This window comes from Natrix helvetica (genome assembly GCF_964273705.1).
Source record: "Natrix helvetica genome assembly, chromosome: Z".
NCBI lineage: Eukaryota > Metazoa > Chordata > Lepidosauria > Squamata > Natricidae > Natrix > Natrix helvetica.
In genome coordinates this window covers 47,758,696-47,777,623 of record NC_138554.1, presented here as the reverse complement: position 1 = coordinate 47,777,623, position 18,928 = coordinate 47,758,696, and the positions used below count along the sequence as shown (strand labels likewise).

Genomic DNA, 18,928 nt, shown 5'->3' with positions numbered 1-18,928 from the left:
AGGGGGCGGTCTAAAAATCTAAGAAATAAATAAATAAATAAATAAATAAATAAATACTTGCTTATTAAAATAGCTTCTTTAGATATAGGATAACGTATGTTTTATTCTTCCAGGAAATGAGGGGGAGCATGCAAAATAGTAAGTCCCCTCTTCCCATTAAATAGTGTACAGTTGCCTCCAAACTCAGGCACCCTGAGTTTGGCGTGGATTTGAAAGAATGTGGCACCTGAATTTGAGACACTTTTACTTTTGCAGTGAGGCTTCTTTGCCCAACTGAAAATATAAATCACCAAGCAATTTGTGCAAAGCAAAAGCATTTATTAAGAGGAGTCAAGTCCTTTTATACAGTACAGAAACAAACAATACATACACTTAGTATATGTAATATATCAGGAAGCAATAAAAAAATACTGGTTACATGTGAACAATAGAAAACATTGCTTCTACATAACATTCCACAAGTGGCAAAGTTATGGATTACATTACTCTTTTCCCATCTTGGTGTATATCTTCCCTAAAACTTTTATGTACATTCAAGGACTTTCAGAATATGTTTCTAATGTGTAGTTGCTGAAAAAATAAGTTCTCACACATACCAAACAAATGGCTTTGACTCAGAAGAGAAGTTAAAAAAGAGATCCAGACTGCCTTGTTGAAAGTGCTAATAACATCTTTCAATGTTAATAATGAACCTAAAATTTGAGGCAATAATATCATGGACACTGCTTTTGCATGACATTAATGTATGTTTTTGGGATCTACATATAAGAGTAGCTGCAACTTTACTGTTGTTAGAAACTAAAGAATACTCTGAGGAGATGATCATAAAACCTCTTTCTTTGGCTCTTTTCCAGATATGTTAATTTGACCAAGAATATTTTAGGTCGGTGTTGCTCAACCTCAGCAACCTTAAGATATGAAGATTTCCATGTCCCAAATTCCTTAACCAGCATGCTAGTTGGAGAATTTTGGGAGTTGAAATCCGCACATCTTAAAAGTTGATGAGGTTGAGAAACACAGCTTTCAGTGCATGCTATGTTTTTTGGGAAGTGCATATTTAGACTATTTATCTCATTAGTTTTTGAAGTAACAGCTCCATGATATTAAAGAGTGTAGATGTGCTAGTAACCTAGCACTTCTCTAGGACCCAGGACTTCTCTTTGTCAAATATCACAGAATTCCCTTTACAGGAATTTTATTAAAATAAAGGCACTTAATATTTCTAAAAGATGATTGTGACTAATGAATGCCATATTTTGACCAAGAAATATATATGAATATATGTGTATATGCAAATATAATATTTTAAAAAATTGTCTCTATCTATACACTGAGACCAAAAGGCAAGAAGTTCTGGCAGCTTGCAGTAAGATAATGAGTGGCCTTGGTTTTTTACACACTTCATTTCCCAACATGTGCTTTGCATCCTAATACCTTAATGCATGGGCCTCTTTTATTCAATCTGTTCCAACCTCGATGGTGGTAACTAAGGCCTTCTTTTGTTCCCTGCCAGACTAATAATATGTTCCTTCTAGGTGCTACCAAAAGAATTTTCCACACACAAAACTATCAGAAGATCTGAGCATCTCCAGCTGGTCTCCAAGAGGAATTTGTCCTTAAGCGGAACAGAGGCCTGTCCTCTTAAATGTCTGGATGCTTTTCTCCAGTGTTCACAGTCTTGAGTTTTGGAATGGTTTAGCGCCAAGCCATGCCAGACAGCTTTGAGGATCCTGAAAATACAAACAACAGGATTTTGTACATAAAAAGGAAAGATGAAGTCAGTGTTTCACAATGCTTGAGCAGACAGTGTCTTGTGGAGGGAAAGCCTAGGCATGCAAATAACTTGCTCTCCTTGCTTGTGTGCTCAGAAATGTCTCAGTAATCTTCCATACGATTGAAGGAATTAAATTGTGACCATGCTGCCAAACCTATCTGGACCTCATAATTTCCTTCAGTGTTCAGTACAGGCCATGTTGTTATTTTTACAACACTCCTAAAGAGGTTAGCATTACTCCCAAATGTACAGAAGGCAATAGAAATGGAAGGTGACCTTGATAGTTAGCTATTTGCCAAGTTAAAGAAAATAATAACTCCATTTGAAGTGCAAAATGGAAGAGCATCCCTTGCCTGAGAAAAGTATTTATTTTTCTTAACCATATTCATGGTTTCTATCTCCAGAAAGGTAACATACACTTAGTTTCTCCTGTGGCTTGTGAGATATTTCTCTAGTACTGCTTTTTCTACTTTGTATTGGGGACTTGTTAATTGAAGTACACACTCCTTAAAGCTGCTGAGGTTGAGAAACACTGCCCTAAACATTAGGCAATTTCCCCCTCTTGTTCTTCACTTCAGAAAAAATGAACTATTTTCTTAAAACCCTGTCTGTAATTTTCCAAAATTATTTATCATATGGATGCTCTTTCTATATTTTACTCACCATGTAGGGTCAGTCATGACATTCAGCCCATTGAACGCATAGATGGGATGCTCCTTGATGTTGAAATCAGAAATTCCATGCTTAGTGAAGAGGGAATTCCAGCTCTTTGCCAATAGCTGATCCTGTACCAAAAATGAGATTTAGAACCTTTTTACACTTGCATCTAACTGTGGCAGAAGCATGGTGCAGCAAAGTCTTTTTTTTCTGCCATTTTTGATGATGTGACTTTCATTTGAAGACTGAGAGTGAGATCATTAAGTTTTCCTGAATTGTTTCTGTATTACAGGAGTATTTTCTAATTCTAACCCAAGTCTTCTATTTTTGCTGTGTTCCAGTTAGTAGAAGTTTATGCAAAACTTCTGTTGGGAACATGCCCATGAAGGGAATTGTCCCACTTTTACTGGCTAGTTTAGACAAGTGGGCATGCTTATCCCTTCTCTAAGCATTTGCCTCTGGGAGCATTCTGGTCTGGTTAAGAGAGGCAACATTTTTTAAATTAAACCAATTTATCTCCCAGTATCTTCCAATTCTCTACAGTTGGAGTTTGGCTTCTCACCTGGTTCTGAAAGAGGGAACCTCAAGTAATGAGGGGCAGGCTCTGTGACATGAGGCCGCACAGTTACTAACCTTAAGGTTAACAAGTGGCAAATTCCTGTCTGTTCTCTTCACAACTGAGATAAGGCTTTGGGTATCTCCGGACAGGAAGGCTCGGAAAGTTCCTTGCAGATTTGCCTCTTGGGCCTGCTGATGGCACTGTAGGTCCACTCCACTAATCCCCCTCATGTTACCAGTCAAAGGGAAATTTAGTGCTATTAGGCGGAGCTGAAAATTGAAAGAAATCCAGATACGTATCACACATGTCATTGAAGTAGAATCTAATTCAACAGAATGGACTACCTTATGCCCATCAGGTTTTATTCCTTATCTCAAAAAACCTGTTTACATTTTAGCATTGAAGTTCAATCATACAAGGACCCAGGGGGATGATAATTAAATATTCATAAATTATACCACACATCAAATATATTGTTCCCAAGTATTCTTGGGAAATCATCACAGTTAAATGAAATCCATATACGGTAGATTTATATTTTCTGTGCTGCTACATGACTTGCTTTTTAAAAAAAAACAATCCAAGACCATAGCTCTAAAGATAAATATGAAAGGTATACAAATATATTTATTTACCCTTTATTCATTTAGATAATGTTATGAACTGCCAATCAGATATTGCAATAAACATTTAATTCCCTTGACTTTATTGATCCCAGCCTCATAGGAAGGGCAACAAAGGCAATTGGACTACATAAACTTTATCCAAAAGGAAAGCCCCCAAATATATACTACAATTTCTAAAATCTTGTAGTTAACCTGCTAACTAGAAATGTAGAGGGTGGGAGTGTATTCTTAATATTTCTAAAGGGCACTGAGTTGAGGATAACATTTTAAAGCAGTTTCTGCTTTTCTGAATGGTCTATAATTGCTTGTTTTTGGAAGTTGCTGGTTGTCTATAACAAAGACCAATTTAAATTGTATCATTGTTAGATTGTTTGTCCCAGAAGGTATATGAGGATTTTTAAAAATGTGCCAATGATTTGCCTTGTTGAACTTACTGAAGGAATCCTCTGGGGGATGCTTGTTGGTGCAATTGTCGGAATTGTTATGTTTCTTTCATCAAGCTGGAACCAGAGAGAACGATTACTATATTATTCTGCAAGGACCTTTTGATCAATTCTTTATAATCAGATGCAAACCCCAAAACCACCCAATCAAGCAGTCCTTAATTATTTCACTGTTTACTGCAGTGGTCAGAAAAAGCAATGGCAAGAAAGGGCAGAAACTAAAAGATCATTTTACTTAGTCCAGGGGTGTCCAAACTTGGGAACTTTAAGACATGCTGGCTGGGGAATTCTAGGAATTGAAGTCCACAAGTCTTAAAGTTCTCAAGTTTGGACACCCCTGACTTAGTCTGTCTCACTTTAATATCACTGTCATGAATAATCACTATCACACTGGATGACAATCAAAATGAATCAAAATAATTGATTTATTTTCTGTTTGGGAAAGAAAATGCTGGGGGAGCAAGAATAATGATCCCAGCACCCAATGAGTTTGATAGTAGAAAGTCCTCCTGTCACTGGATCACTCTCCTTTAATTTATACCTGCTCACTTTAAATAGAAAATCACATTAATTTTTAACAGCACACATGCTTTTAATGGCCATCTATTGTATGCAGCATTTCTTTGGCATGCCATTCAATATCCCACATATGAAAACAAATTGTAGGTTGTACTGAGAAACCTCACTGAGCCTTTATATTAAACAGACTTTTGCAGGAGTTGGTATTAGAAATTGGTCACAATTACTGTATCATAAATAGGAAATGAAATTACTGCAGGAAAGTAAAACACAGTTTCAATGTGTGCAGTTATCAAGCAGGGAAACAAAAGGATGTCCATTGTTTGTTTTTGTTCCTCAATTTTTCAACCCAAGGAATTAGAACATTCTGCATATTTTTTTTAACTCTTCATGAAATGTTGCCATCACAAATCAGTTATGCAAATATGACACATACAATATGTTTTGAAAACATATTTCTTAGGTTTTGGTTTTGTCAATGTACCTGGGGACCTCATTCAGAGCCAATAAAGTGGCTTTTTTGATTCTGGATGAGGGCTGGGGTTGTGTGGATTTTCAAATTCACAATTCAAAGTTGTGATTTATTTTTATTTTTAATGTTGTATGCTGCCTGGAGTAATTGTGTGTGAGTTGGATGGTTATATAAGTACATTTAATTAATAAATATCATTTCCTGCCATTTAATTCTTTTCTCAGTACTCACCTCTGAGAATCTAGAGGATAATATGGAGGAGGCAACAGTTCATTCATTATTGGATCTTAAGGAGAGCTGAATAGCTATCCCAAAGGATTTTATTAAATGTATGTGATCCTTCAATAAATCAGAAGACATGCCCCAACTTCTTGTATCACATAATCTTATGATTTATTATTATTAGTTTTACTGAAAATATTGTATATTGCCCAAGGCAAAGTTTCCTCAAAACAACTTACAAAGTCATGTTTTAAGATAAACTAACTACAAAAAATCACACAGTAAATATTTGCATACATCCCTTTACCATTATCAAATTTTCTTCTCAAAGCTGTCATTTAAAAGGCCGGTGCAAAGTTTGGAAGCCGTTATTGTACTAAAGCAAGCTCTTTAAATACCGTACCAATTTAACAATACTATTGTGCAAGCACTGACATGACATATAATGCTGGAAAAAATTCTCACCTGTTTATTTTCCATAGGCACCAAAGGGTCATCAGCTGCAAATAGTGCAGAATCCTCCATCTAGTCAAGGAAACACATACAGTACAGGAAAAGAAGTATAAAATTTAGCAGTGTTGCCACACTGTTCAAATAAGCAAGCCAAGATCTATCATCAAAATCCAATGACTGATAAATTCAATAAATCTGCCTTGGAAAAAAAATGAAAACAGTGCTTTCCAATTTATATTATGGAATAAGAAGTCAGTTATATTAGGTGATCCAGTTCAGTTTTCTGTAAGCCACAGTTCTAACCAGATATCTGAATAGGAAAGAAAGCAAATCCAATAATACAGTTCCATAATCTTTTAAAACCAGTACCAAATTCTACCCTAATTAAAGGGATTATTACAATGGCTCCCACCACAATTTTTTTCCATCCTTTGGGAGTCTTGAAGAAAGCTTCCTCCTCTTCAGTGATGTAGACCAAACTGCCTTCAGGAATGGAAGAAGCAGATTTCAACATGAGTTCTTTTGAACTGAAGGTCCAGGTGGGGTGCTGAAAAGAGAGCAGAAAATATATTGTACCCCATCTCTTTGCAATGGATGGAAACTAATCAAGGAGAGAAGCAACTTAGAGAAATAAGGAGAAATTTCCTGACAAATAGAACAATTAACGAGCAGAACAACTTGCCTCCAGAAGTTGTGAATGCTCCAACATTGGACATTTTTAAGAAGATGTTGGATAACCATTTGTCTGAAGTGGTGTAGGGTTTCCTGCCTGAGCAGAGGGTTGGACTAGAAGACCTCTAAGGTCTCTTCCAACTCTGTTATTGTATTGTATAGTATAGTATTGTATTGTATTGTATTATATTGTATTGTATTGTATTGTATTCTATACTACTCTACTCTACTCTACTCTACTCTACTCTACTCTACTCTACTCTAATTCAATTCTAATTCTACTCTATTCTAATTCTATTCTTTTAATAAAAAATATCACTGGATCATATTTAGCCTGTAGTGGGAAAGATTTGTAAACATTTTTGGATTAGCAGGTCAGTTTTGATGCTTTGTAATTCCTAAAATTTACAACAGCTATCTGATTTGCAAATATTGTTATAGCCACCACCTTGGACAGCTATAGATTTCTTTTATAGAAAATCATTATTTTGTAATGAAAACAATGTAAGCGCCCCTAACAAAACATTATATATATATATACATGTATGTATGTATGTATGTATGTATGTATGTATGTATGCATATATGCATGTATGCATGTATGTGTGTATGTATGTAGTTAACCCCATCTTTTAAAAGAACAGACTAAAAAAATTATATGGCATGAGCCATTAACTTTGATGGGTCATGTCAGTTTAGAAACTATTGCTGAATCTACGTATTTGTCTTAAATGCATAATACAAAGGCTATTCGAAAAGTACTAATTTACTTTTACAATTAAAAAAGCAAAATGTGTGCCTTAAGCCACCTATTTTCTGTAGCCTTTATCCAGCATCTTATTTTTAAAAAAGAGAGAAAACAAATGGATAATAAATACTTGTGACTGCTTCCCCCATGATATTTATGTATCATACCCAAACTTCAATATAGCTTCCAGAAGCCAGATTTAAAAATAAATAAATCTGTAAATATTTGCCCATCTATGTCCTTACTTTGGGAGAGAAAACAAAATGGAGACACACACCTTATATCCATTCTGGCTTTTGTCAGGAGAATCCTTCATAGCTGATTCCATTTCTGTACAAGAAAAGCAAGTTTGAATGAATATGCCCTCCCAGAATATAAATATTTTCCTCTATGTGAATTAAGAATTTGCTTATTTCCTATTCTGCAGATGCCAAACACTAAATTCATGCCTAGCTAGAACAGAACAGGGTTTTGCAAGGGCAGGAAGTACCTCAGATTTCCTCACAAATGAAGGATAGCAACATTTCTCTTTAACATCCTGCCAAAGCCATATCAGATTCCCCTTCTTTGCACATGTTATTCTATTTTTTGTTGTACAGGTAGTCCTAAACTTACAACCTCAGTAGGGACTGAAGCAGAGGTGGTGTTCAGCAGTTTCTGACCAGTTCTGGAGAAATTTTAGCGGAAATTTTGAGTTGTCTGGAGAACTGGTAAATACCACCTCTGGCTGGCCCCTCCCCCATCTATTCTTTGCCTCCTGAGTCCTGATCCTGATCGGGAGGGAATGGAGATTTTAACTTTCCCCTGCCATGCCCACCAAGCCATGCCACACCCACCAAGCCACGCCCACAGAACCGGTAATAAAAAATTTTTTGAATCCCATGACTGGACTGGCGTAACCATCACTAAGCAATGCAGTTGTTAAGTGAAGCATCACGCAACTGCACCCAATTTCATGTCCTATTTGCTATTGTAATTAAGGAAATTACTGTAGTCATTAAATGAGACATCACATGATTGTGACTGGCTTCCCCATTGACTTTGCTTGTCGAAAGCCAATTGGGAAGATTGTAGTTTAAGGTTTAAGGTTTATTGAATTTATAGACCGCCCCCTCTCCCCGTAGGGACTCGGGGCGGTGTACAGACCGTTCATGTTCAAGACAACAAAACATAACATAAAACATCAAACAAAACAACGCACACATACCGTCTGTGTATAAAACCCAAAACCAATTTAAATAATTAAAACAATTTTAAAACCCGTTTAAAACCCCAATTTAAAACCTCAATTTAAAATTTAAAAAGCCATCCAGGAAGGTTAGTAGTAGATGTTTCCTGTAAATACAATTACGATTACAATTAGGCCAGGCCGGCTAATCGAAACAGGTGGGTCTTGAGTTTCTTGCGGAAGGAGCGGAGATCCGAGGTGGTTCTAATATCGGGGGGAGGTCGTTCCAGAGGGTTGGGCCCATCACAGAGAAGGCCCTACTCCTAGGCACCGCCCGCCCGCACTGTTTAGCGGAAGGTACCTGGAGTAGACCCTCCCTGTGAGAGCGGATTGGTCGCAGGGATGTATGGGGTAGAATGTGATCCCGCAGGTAACTAGGTCCCGAGCCATGGAGCGCTTTGAAGATGACGATCAACACCTTGAAACGCACCCGAAAAGCCACAGGCAGCCAGTGCAGCTCACGCAGGAAAGGTGTTACATGGGAGTACCTAGTACTCCCCATAATAACCCACGCGGCTGCATTCTGAACCAGCTGAAGCCTTCGGGTGCATCTCAAGGGGAGCCCCATGTAGAGAGTGTTACAGTAATCAAGACGGGAAGTCACTAGGGCATGGGTGACTGTGCAAAGGGCGTCCCGCTCTAGTAAGGGGCGCAATTGGCGCACCAGGCGAACCTGGTGGAACGCCCCCCTAGCCACGGCTGTCACATGATCATCTAGCGACAGCCGGGAATCTAGGAGGACGCCCAAATTGCGTGCCCTATCCACCGGGGGCAGTTGTTCCCCCCCGATGGCCAGAGATGGAACACATTGGCTAAAGCGGGGCGCCGGTAGCCACAGCCACTCCGTCTTGGAAGGGTTGAGCTTGAGTCTGTTGTCACCCATCCAGACCCGGATGTAGTGATCATGTGACTGTAGAACACTGCAAGGATGTAGCAATTGACAAGCACCTGAATTACAGTCACATGCCTCAGGGGATACTGAGATGTTAATGAATGTGAGGACTGTTTGTAAGTCACTTTTTTCAATGCCATAATAATAAATTAAATGGTTGCTAAATAAGTAAGACAAAGACCACCTATAAATTGACAATTCCGCTACGAACCATAGCTATGGTAGGCTGCATAGCCAGAGAAAACATCGAGTCGATCAGTCCTAAAGATTGCAGGATTGCCCACAGATTAGGAAAAACTAAGGAATTCAAGCAAGGGAATGATTTGCTCAATAAAAAAAAAATTGCATATATTTTTGAAAAATAAGATAATACCTGAATCAAAACATGGATCCTGGTTCACCTGAAAGGAATAAGAACAGAGACAGATGCCATGTCATGGTGAAATGCTCCTAATTTTGAAAGATTATGAACACACCAAATTTTTAATAGTTAATTATTATACTAATTTTATAAGTTAATCTTAAGATATTAATTTGCTTGTATTTTTACTGTAAGTTGCCAAGACTACTATAATAAGCAGAAAGGTGAGATATACTTTAAGTAATGAAAAACTGAAGGTATTAGTCAAGATACACATGCAGACACATTTGCGCCCACACAGACACACACACGTTTGTAACAATACTTTTTCAGTTTTCAGTGCAGGGTTGAAACTATTGATTAATTTGCTTTTTAGTTTGCTTTTTCCCCTTGTATGCAGGTAGGAATTCTTGGAATTTAGGATCAGCAGAATTAATTTTTACAAAGAACCAGCCTTCCTTATTTATTTTGGCTGTTGTAGCTTTGTTTCACTTGCAAAACAGAGTTTAACGTAAATGCCTTTTCTACCTCAAAGGAATCCTGGGACAGCAAGGAAAAGCCCATGCCATACCATGCCAATCATAATTCCAGGTACTGCAAGTATCGCAAAAAAATCAACTGAGAAATGGTTTGAGAGTTCTGAAAGCAGGACTGTTGGGCAGCCAACCAGTTTGGCACAGCAATAGGAAGGCCTAAGTTTTCTTGCCACATTTGGTTTTATGCTAAACTTTTCTCTATCCTCCCAAGTAGCTCCTTGGTGAAGCTGGTGAAACATAGACATGGCAAAAGAAAATAATCAGCTGACATGACTTTAGGATAACTTCAGATTAAGATTTATATTACGCATGGAATTATCTAAGGGATTGGAATGGGAATACAGACAGTATCACTTTGTGTAGGTACAAAAAACCCTTTTAAGGAGAGGTACATGGAAGAATTGATCACTATCATTTGGATAGGTAGGACTAGTCATCCATCTGGAAGCATCTCAATGCTCTGTCAACCACTTTTGCTTGAGAGTTCTATACAGAGTACCTTCTTAATGGTTGCCTCTCAAATAGCATAGGGCTACTTTAATAAACAATTTAATGGGGAAACTACAGAGTACCTGTCTTTGCATGATTTGACTATAAAGAGGCAATCTTATGACTTAGTCAACTCACCGGCTGCTTGCAATGTGGCCTGGGTCGGACTGGGTACACTCTCTGGAAGGATATTATAAAGCATATAGATAAAGAGGAAGATGTTTTCGCCCTCCCCTCCATCCCAATGTCCTTCTCTGAGCAAGAAAGACATTCCCATTTCCTAAAGTATTAATAACTTCCTATTTCATTTTAATTTTGACTTTGAGCTGGTAGGAGTTCAGTCATTCTGATATGGTCTGAGAAACACATTTATTTTGCCTTTTAAATATCATCTATCATTTAAGAGGAATGATAATCTATTCTTTCATTATACTCATGAAGACCAATGCCATCAGATGGGGGTTCAAATCCTCAAAGGCAAAAAAAGCTTTTGGCTTGTTTCCTATTCCTATTATTATAATTCCTATTATAATAATTCCTATTATTCATCCTTCATGGGATTAGTCTTCTCCTATGAAAGGTACTACTTGATTCCCAAACTGGATAATAAACATGGATTCCATAATGAACAAAAACAGACATAAACGAGCTAAGAGCAGTCAAGGAAGGGGTATTTCTTCCTTATTTACTCCTTATGTGCCATAATGGTCTCCAGTTTCAAAAGAGGCCAGTGTTCCTTAACAGCAACCAATATTAAGAATTATACATAACATTTACACAAAATATCTAAAAAGCTGGATTTCTAGTTTTCAAAATAATAGAGTTGAGAGGGACTTTGGAGGTCTTCTAGCCCAACCCTTTGCTCAAGCAAGAAACCCTATATACCATTTCAAACAAACAGTTGTCCAATCTCTTCTTTAAAACCTCCAATGTTGCAGCACCCACAACGTCTGGAGGCAAGTCGTCCCACTGATTCCTTTCTGTAAAATGCTTGACTTCCCCTCTGCCCGTAATACTACGGCACACAATGAGTTGGCTCACATGGTAAGACATTGGTGTGCATTTCAGGGGTGGATTGCTGCCGTTTTTGCTACTGGTTTGCTTCGCATGCATTTTGCGTGCGCATGCTCGCTTCACTCGCATGCATGTGCATGTGCAGAACAATTTACAGTGAACTGCACGTGCACAGTCACTACAAAACAACATGGCAGTGACATCAGCGGTGGCAAGGGAATCGGTTTGGGGGCATGGCGAGCCTGGGTTGCTGCCGGTTCTGTGACCCAGGCAAAAAAAACCACTACCAGTTCGGCTGAACCAGACTGAACTGGGATCAACCCACTTCTGGTGTATTTGTTTTGCTTTGAGAAAGGATCCCCATGATAGTGTGTTTCTCAACCTCAGCAACTTTAAGATATGTGGGCTTCAATTCTTCAGCATGCCCGCTGGGGAATTCGGGGAGCTGAAGTCCACACATTGTAAAATTCAGGAACACTGCCATATTGAGTTGCAGCATTTTCTACAGTCATCTAAGCACTATGAGTTAGTAGCACAAATTAGTAGCGATGGGACAAGCTTTTATTGCTTCATTGGTATCTGAGATTCTATGACCCTAGAAGATTCTATAAAGGGGTGGAGGTGGAGTAAGGATCCTTCTTTACTCATAGAATTTTACAAGTTATCAGGTATTTCTGTGTTTGCAGTTTAGTCCTGCAACGTACCATCATTCTATTCCAGAGAAAATCCATCAAAAAGAAAAAGACAGAATAACGAAGTGTTGGCAGAATTAAATAGGAGACTTAACTTACATTTATATAAACTACACCGGGTGGTCCAGGGGGGCCTGGAGGGCCAGGCTTTCCTGGGAGGCCTGGAGGTCCCTGGAAGAGATTACAGTATTACTTTGTCTATTTTGAAATTCAGTTTTGCAGAGATTCATAATTTCCTGCAAGTAACTCCTTTGTGTGAATGAATTTTACATGGCAGATCCGTAGATACCAATGTTCTACCACAATGTAAATTGTAGAAGCCTTCTGCATGTACAATATGAGAGCGCGCATGGCTCGTTCAGACATGGAATTTTCTTTGAGGAAAAAATTAGGATGGGATTTAAGACATCCCAAAGTCCAAAAAACAACACATTTTTTGGGGGGATCAAACTGAAACAAAATCAGGAACTTTGCAAGTAATGATAAACTGGATGTGACTTACGTGGTTGGGACCATCTTCTTTGAATTTCTGGAAGAGAGAGAGAGAGAAAAGGAAGTAAACTGACTAATCATCTATACTGACATATTGCATCTGCCTACACTGTATTCTTGGGTATTCACTTAAACTATTCCTTAAACTATTTTTTACATTGATGGAAAAAATTCTAACTTACAAATATATAGGTAGTCCTCGACTTACAACCTTTCATTTAGTGACCATTTAAAGTTACAGCAGTTACACTGAAAAAGTGACTTATCTCCATGTTCACATGATCAAAATTTGGACGCTTGGCAACTGGTTGGTATTTACTGTATAATAGTTGCATTGTCCTGGGATCACATGATCCCTTTTACGACCTTCTGCTAAGTAATATCAATGGGGAAGCCAGATTCACTTAACAGCTGTGTTGCTAACTTACAAATGGCAGTGATTCATTTAACAACTGTGGCAAGAAAAGTCATAAAATGGGGCAAAGTTCACTTGTGGTCAAAAGTCAAGGACTACCTGTATAGAGGGTTTTTTCCCCCTGAAATGGTATCTATGGGCAACCAAAGAGGTTTAAATCACTATGTAATTAGGAGAAAGCCACTAAAATTGAGAGAAGCAGAAAAAGGGAAAACATGTGAACTGTTTCTAATTAGGAGAGTATAGCTGTGAGAAGTCTATGCAATGGTGAAATTCAAATTTCTTTACTATCGGTTCTATAGGTGTGGTTAGGTGGGTGTGGCAGGGGAAGGATACTGTAAAATCTCAATTCCCACCCCACTCTGGGGCCAGCCAGAGGTGGTATTTGCCGGTTCTCCGAACTACTCAAAATTTCCACTACCGGTTCTCCAGAACCTGAGTCTATGTTAAAAGAACTCTTGGATAATTTAATGCAGTTTGCAAAGTTTTTATCTGTGCCACAATATCTGTTTGCCTCCATTATGTCCTGGTTTTGGTATCTGCAAATGGAGCAAATAATGAAATGACCCACGAAAACCAACAAAGTTCTTTCCTCTGAGACAAATCAAATTATATTGTATCTTTGGATTTTTCTCCATGAGGTAAAGTGGATAATTTGCCAAGCCCATCTTGGAAGGAAGTTTCTGCCCAGCAGGTTTTCCAGAATTCCCTAGACCAGTGATGGCGAACCTTTTGTGGCTCGTGTGTCAAAAGCGGGGGGAACGCAGGGGAGTTGTGTGAGGGTTATAGCACCCATAATGCTATGCGCACGACCTCAGTGTGCATGCGCGCATGACCAGAGCTCCCCCCCAGGCTCCAGTGCTTTATAGGAGCCTGGGGAGGGTGAAAACAGCCCCCCCCTGACCTCCCGGAGGCTTCAGGAGCTTCCCTGAAGCCTCCAGAGTGCGAAAAACCAGCCCTACCGGCAAACCGGAAATTCAAGAATTGACTTCCAGTTTGCTCATAGAGTCAATTTTAGCCCTCCGGAGCCTTCAGGGAAGCTTCCGGAAGGCCCTTGAAGGCTCTGGAGGCCAAAAAATGACCCTACGAGCAAACCGGAAGTGACTTCTGGTTTGTCTTTAGGGCTGATTTTAGACCTCCGGAGCATTTAGGGGCCTTCCGGAGGCTTCCCTGAAGGCTCCGGAGGGCAAAAACCGACTCTACGAGCAACCTGGAAGTGACCTCCGGTTTGATCATAGGGTCGTTTTTTTGCCTTCTGGTGCCTTCAGGGAAGACTCCTGAAGGCTCCGGAGGGCTAAAACCAGCCCTACGAAATATGGGGCGAAAAATGGCCTCAAATGAAGGCCAGCTGTAAGGGCAATGCATCACGTGCCCTGACAAATGGCTCAGCGTGCCACTTGTGGCACGCGTGCCATAGGTTCGCCATCACGGCCCTAGATTGATATTTCAGAATGGGAGGAAGGGAGAAAAAAGTTACATTGTTTGGAAGTGAGTAGTTAGAACAAGGGGTGGGCTTCAAACATTTTAGCAAGGGGTTCTCTGCCTGGTTGCTGGGTGGGCATGGCCCTTGTGGCCATGGCCTTGTCAGCCTCCTGCACCACGGCAGGGTGTGTGTGCCTTTCCTGAGCTTCCGTGTGTGCCCTGCACTTACCTGCAACCAAAACGGGTCACGTGAGGAGTCCTGGTAGGGGAGGGTTGGGTGGGACCAGCCAGGAGTGGGATTCGGGGGTTCTCCAAACTGAACAGAATCTTAGCTAGAGGTTATCCCGAACCCCAGCAAACCCCAATAATCCACCCCTACTCCCCCAGACCAATAATTAAACAGGAATTATACATCTCTCTAACATTACCTTTTGGTAGATAAACGCTACCCAAGAATCAATGTCATTTCTTCCATCCTTGCAGCAACTGCTAGATTCCTGTGGGAAAATAAGCTTTTTTAAGACTTCTAGAGAATTTTAAAGTAAAATAAAAAACAATTTATTTTCCATCAATGAGCCTTGAAGGATGGGATACTGTTTTTCTATGACTACGCACCACTTTTCCTGGTTCTCCTTTTTCACCCTGCAAAGAAATCAAATAAACAACAAAAAATACATCAGGTAATACGATTGCAAATTCTTGGTTTTGCCTTCTTGAAAGCACACTTTTAAGTAAGCAGGATAGGACAGCGGTATTTGGAGTTGGAAGAATTGATCTATTCACTACAAAATGACATTTGTGGTAGTAGTTAGAGAGTCGTGACATGGATGTCATTTTAAAAACTGGAATGCATCTAGATTTTTGCTGTTGTAGCTCTCTCCATATAAATTCTTACCTTTAAGAAGATCATTATTCTTATTAGTTCAGTGGGTATTTCTCCATGGTAAAAGCTCACTTAACTCTGGGGGTTTCAAACAATGCTTGCTATGCCATCATTGCTATTTTGTTGTAAATCGCTAGCAGCCTTGAAATAGACTTTCTGTATGGATAGGATGGTAGGACATTCTAGGTGTTCTTGACTGAAAGTTCCCAGCAGCTCCAGCCAACTAGGCCAGTGATGAAGGATGCTGAGAACTGCAATACCTGGATTGCCTTGGATTGTCTATCTAAGGCTGTTGAATTTGTTCTGGACAAGAAAAAAAAATCTACATTTGATTAATTAAAATGAAATTCAGTAGGTTAACAGGATTTCTCTTTGTATGTTCAATCACATAACAATTATAATTTGTTATATATGACTAGTGGTTTAAGGAAGGTCTTGGAGAGTTACAGGGTAGTCTTCAACTTACAACTACAATGGAACATCAGGGTTGGCCAACTTTACAATTTTTGTGTGTGGCAGTCTTTAAGAGAACGTGGCAGTTGAAAAGTGACTGCTGCAGTCTTTAAACGAACACTGCAGTCATTAAGCGAACCAATGGTTTCTTATGAAAACGTTTTTTGCTGACAAGTGGAAGAAAATGATAGTTTTTGGCAAAAATGTTGTAAAACATAGTCACATTACTTCAGGATTCTGCAAAGTGCTGTAAATACAGCTTGGTTACTGAGTCCCAAAGTTTGATCATGTAACTATGAGTGTGTGTGTGTGTTGGTTATCAGAACTTCAAATCTGGGAAATAAATGGCCCCAAGTAGGTAGGCCTATTGTAACTTTGAACAGTTGTGAAGTGACCGGTTGTAAGTTGAAGACTACAAATACTGAAGCTTTAAAGTGTTATTGGAACTACTGGGACTGCAGCTTGTGCTCCTGTTCTCTAGGAGGTTTGAATCCAATGCACACGTTACGACTTGCAGGCAAGCTAGAAGGCAGCCAGCAGCCATAGGGTATGGCTAAGACTACTACTCACCTTAGGGCCAGGAGGCCCTTGAACACTGGCTTCAGAATTATACTAGAAAGAACAAGAGAAGAGATCAGTGCAGCCCATAGGAATAACCCCCACCCCCACCCCTATTATCAGTGTGGGCAGGTAACAAAACTTTTGAAATTTCTTATGTGCACTCTTGTTAGAATGCTGTGTTTATGGCTGGAGACAAAACAAATAAACCAGGTTAGAGAATGAAGAATTATCCAGTGACGTGCAGTGAGGCTTATGGCTGGTGAGGCTGGTGACGTCATCAGGAAGGCGGGGAATGGGATCATGGGTGTAGGAGGCTGAGGCAGCCTAAGCCTCCTGCACATGTGGTCCCATTCCCCGCCTTCCTGAGTCAACATGAAGGGGACCGCGGAGCGCGCTCCTCCTACACACGTGGTCCCATTCCCTGCCTTCCTGAGTCAACATGAAGGGGACTGCAGAGCGCGAGCCGGCGGAGCGTGCTCTGCGGTCCCCTTCGTGTTGACTCAGGAAGGCAGGGAATCGGACCACGTGTGCCTTTTCCCTTTTTTTTCTTTTCATGATCAGAGCGGTGAGGCTCTGCCTCCCCTGCCTCCCCTGACCGCACGTCCCAGATCCTGACTATATTCATGTATTCAAAAAGAAGTCTTTGCTTATAAACACCCCCTGCCCCCCCCCCCCACCATCCAGGAATAAGATGCTTTTCTCTTTTGGTTTTTTTTAAAGGAGTGAACAGTGAGAGGCAAATAGCAAAACATAATTTTGAATAGTGAATTGGTGTAACCCCCCCCCCCCCAAAAAAAAACCATTTGACTTTTTTGGGTCTTTCGTTTAAAAGGAAATAAATTATAAAATTATTTTAATTTTATGTTATTCTGTCCTGCTGAATATTGTAGGAACACTGGGATATCATTTAAATGGTCACAGCTGGAAAGTTGGACTTTTTGTGTTTGTATGCCTTTGGGAAAGGACCAATAATCTATTTGGCCTCTTAAACTTCCCTCCCGTGGGAAAATCACCTTGATTCTTTGGATTTCCAGTCTTTTAAAGACCAACACTTAAGGTGACTAATTTGCCCCTTTAACCTTCCCCCTCCCAAAAAATTTGATCATTTATGCCCTTCCTATTCCAGGGAGTGGGGCTTTATGAATTGCAAATAAGGGGATCACAAGGAAATTGTTTACAAGTTGTGAGCACCCCACTCTGTCTCCAAAATAAATAAGGTGTTTGTATAATTTTAGGCTTATAAAAAATGGAATAAGGAATGCTTATGGATGCCAGTTCACAGTGCCTGTGACAATGGAAACACCTTACATGGAGAACATATGGGATGCTGTGTGCTAGCTGGAGGTTGAGTTGCTTCTACTCACCTGATTACCACCAGGTAAGCCAGGAGGACCTGCTAGCCCAGGTGGACCCTGAGCTCCCTTTTCTCCAGTTTGTCCTGGTTGGCCTGGCAACCCAATTTCACCACGGTCTCCTTTCTCTCCTTTCTCTCCTTTCTCTCCCTGAAAGAATTTAATACCCACGGATTAGCATAGCAAGTCAAAAACAAATAAACAAACCTATCTCAGGAAGTAACAATCAGCTCCGAGCCCTTTGTTTCTTTCATAATTATAACTTGATGATCAATAATTTTATTTTGTTTTTTCTCAACTCATCCCTCCACCCCACATATCCCCCAAATTCTCATAGTAAAGGCAATGGTTACCTTTGATCCATTCTTTCCGGGAGATCCATTTGCTCCTGGAGGACCTTCTGGTCCAGGGAAGCCTGGTAATCCTGGTGACCCAATCTGGCCTGGAATTCCTGCATGACCTTCAGGGCCAGTGACTCCTGGAGGACCCTCTGACCCCACTGGCCCTGGAATCCCTGAGGGCCCTGTGGCTCCTGGAGCACCAGGCTGGCCGGGAGCACCAGGAAGCCCTGGAGCCCCCTGCTGGCCTTCATGTCCTGGGAGGCCAGGGGGACCTTGGGGGCCTTCAAGTCCTGGGTATCCTTGGGGTCCTGGATGGCCTGGATGACCAGGTATACCTGGTGGACCAGGAGGCCCTTCTACATAATTGACTCTCTAGAAAACAGGAAGATGACAGAGAAACAGTTAGGGGGCGGGAAAGGCTAATTTGGCATGTTGAGAACTCATCATCAGTATCTCCAGCAATACAGTCTTGTCAAAAACTTCAGTGATACCCAAAAGTTAATAGATTCAAGAGATACAACAGTCATTTTTTACAATTGGGGTATTTTAAAGTAGATTTTTAACTGTCTATTGTTGTAATTTGTTTCCTCCTCCGTGTATATGTATATGTGTTGTGTATGTATGTACGTTTGGTGTTGTTATGTATTTTATG

At 40.0% G+C, this 18,928-nt stretch overlaps 1 protein-coding gene across 1 annotated transcript in view; it reads right to left on the bottom strand.

The window, feature by feature from the left end:
* Positions 1–297: 297 nt before the first annotated feature.
* LOC309400947 (uncharacterized protein) overlaps positions 298–18,928 on the bottom strand; it is a 32,725-nt gene continuing 14,094 nt past the window's right edge. The window contains exons 7-22 of the mRNA XM_081969736.1: positions 18,289–18,648; positions 17,948–18,085; positions 16,593–16,634; positions 15,302–15,328; positions 15,115–15,183; positions 12,860–12,886; positions 12,457–12,528; positions 10,790–10,831; positions 9,639–9,666; positions 7,423–7,475; positions 6,138–6,272; positions 5,738–5,797; positions 4,051–4,116; positions 3,065–3,259; positions 2,438–2,559; positions 298–1,730 (exon numbers count right to left, since the gene is read on the bottom strand). Of these exons, the coding sequence (XP_081825862.1) occupies positions 1,532–1,730; positions 2,438–2,559; positions 3,065–3,259; positions 4,051–4,116; positions 5,738–5,797; positions 6,138–6,272; positions 7,423–7,475; positions 9,639–9,666; positions 10,790–10,831; positions 12,457–12,528; positions 12,860–12,886; positions 15,115–15,183; positions 15,302–15,328; positions 16,593–16,634; positions 17,948–18,085; positions 18,289–18,648 (1,635 nt within the window). The 3' untranslated portion in view covers positions 298–1,531. The remainder of the gene's footprint in view (positions 1,731–2,437; positions 2,560–3,064; positions 3,260–4,050; positions 4,117–5,737; positions 5,798–6,137; positions 6,273–7,422; positions 7,476–9,638; positions 9,667–10,789; positions 10,832–12,456; positions 12,529–12,859; positions 12,887–15,114; positions 15,184–15,301; positions 15,329–16,592; positions 16,635–17,947; positions 18,086–18,288; positions 18,649–18,928) is intronic.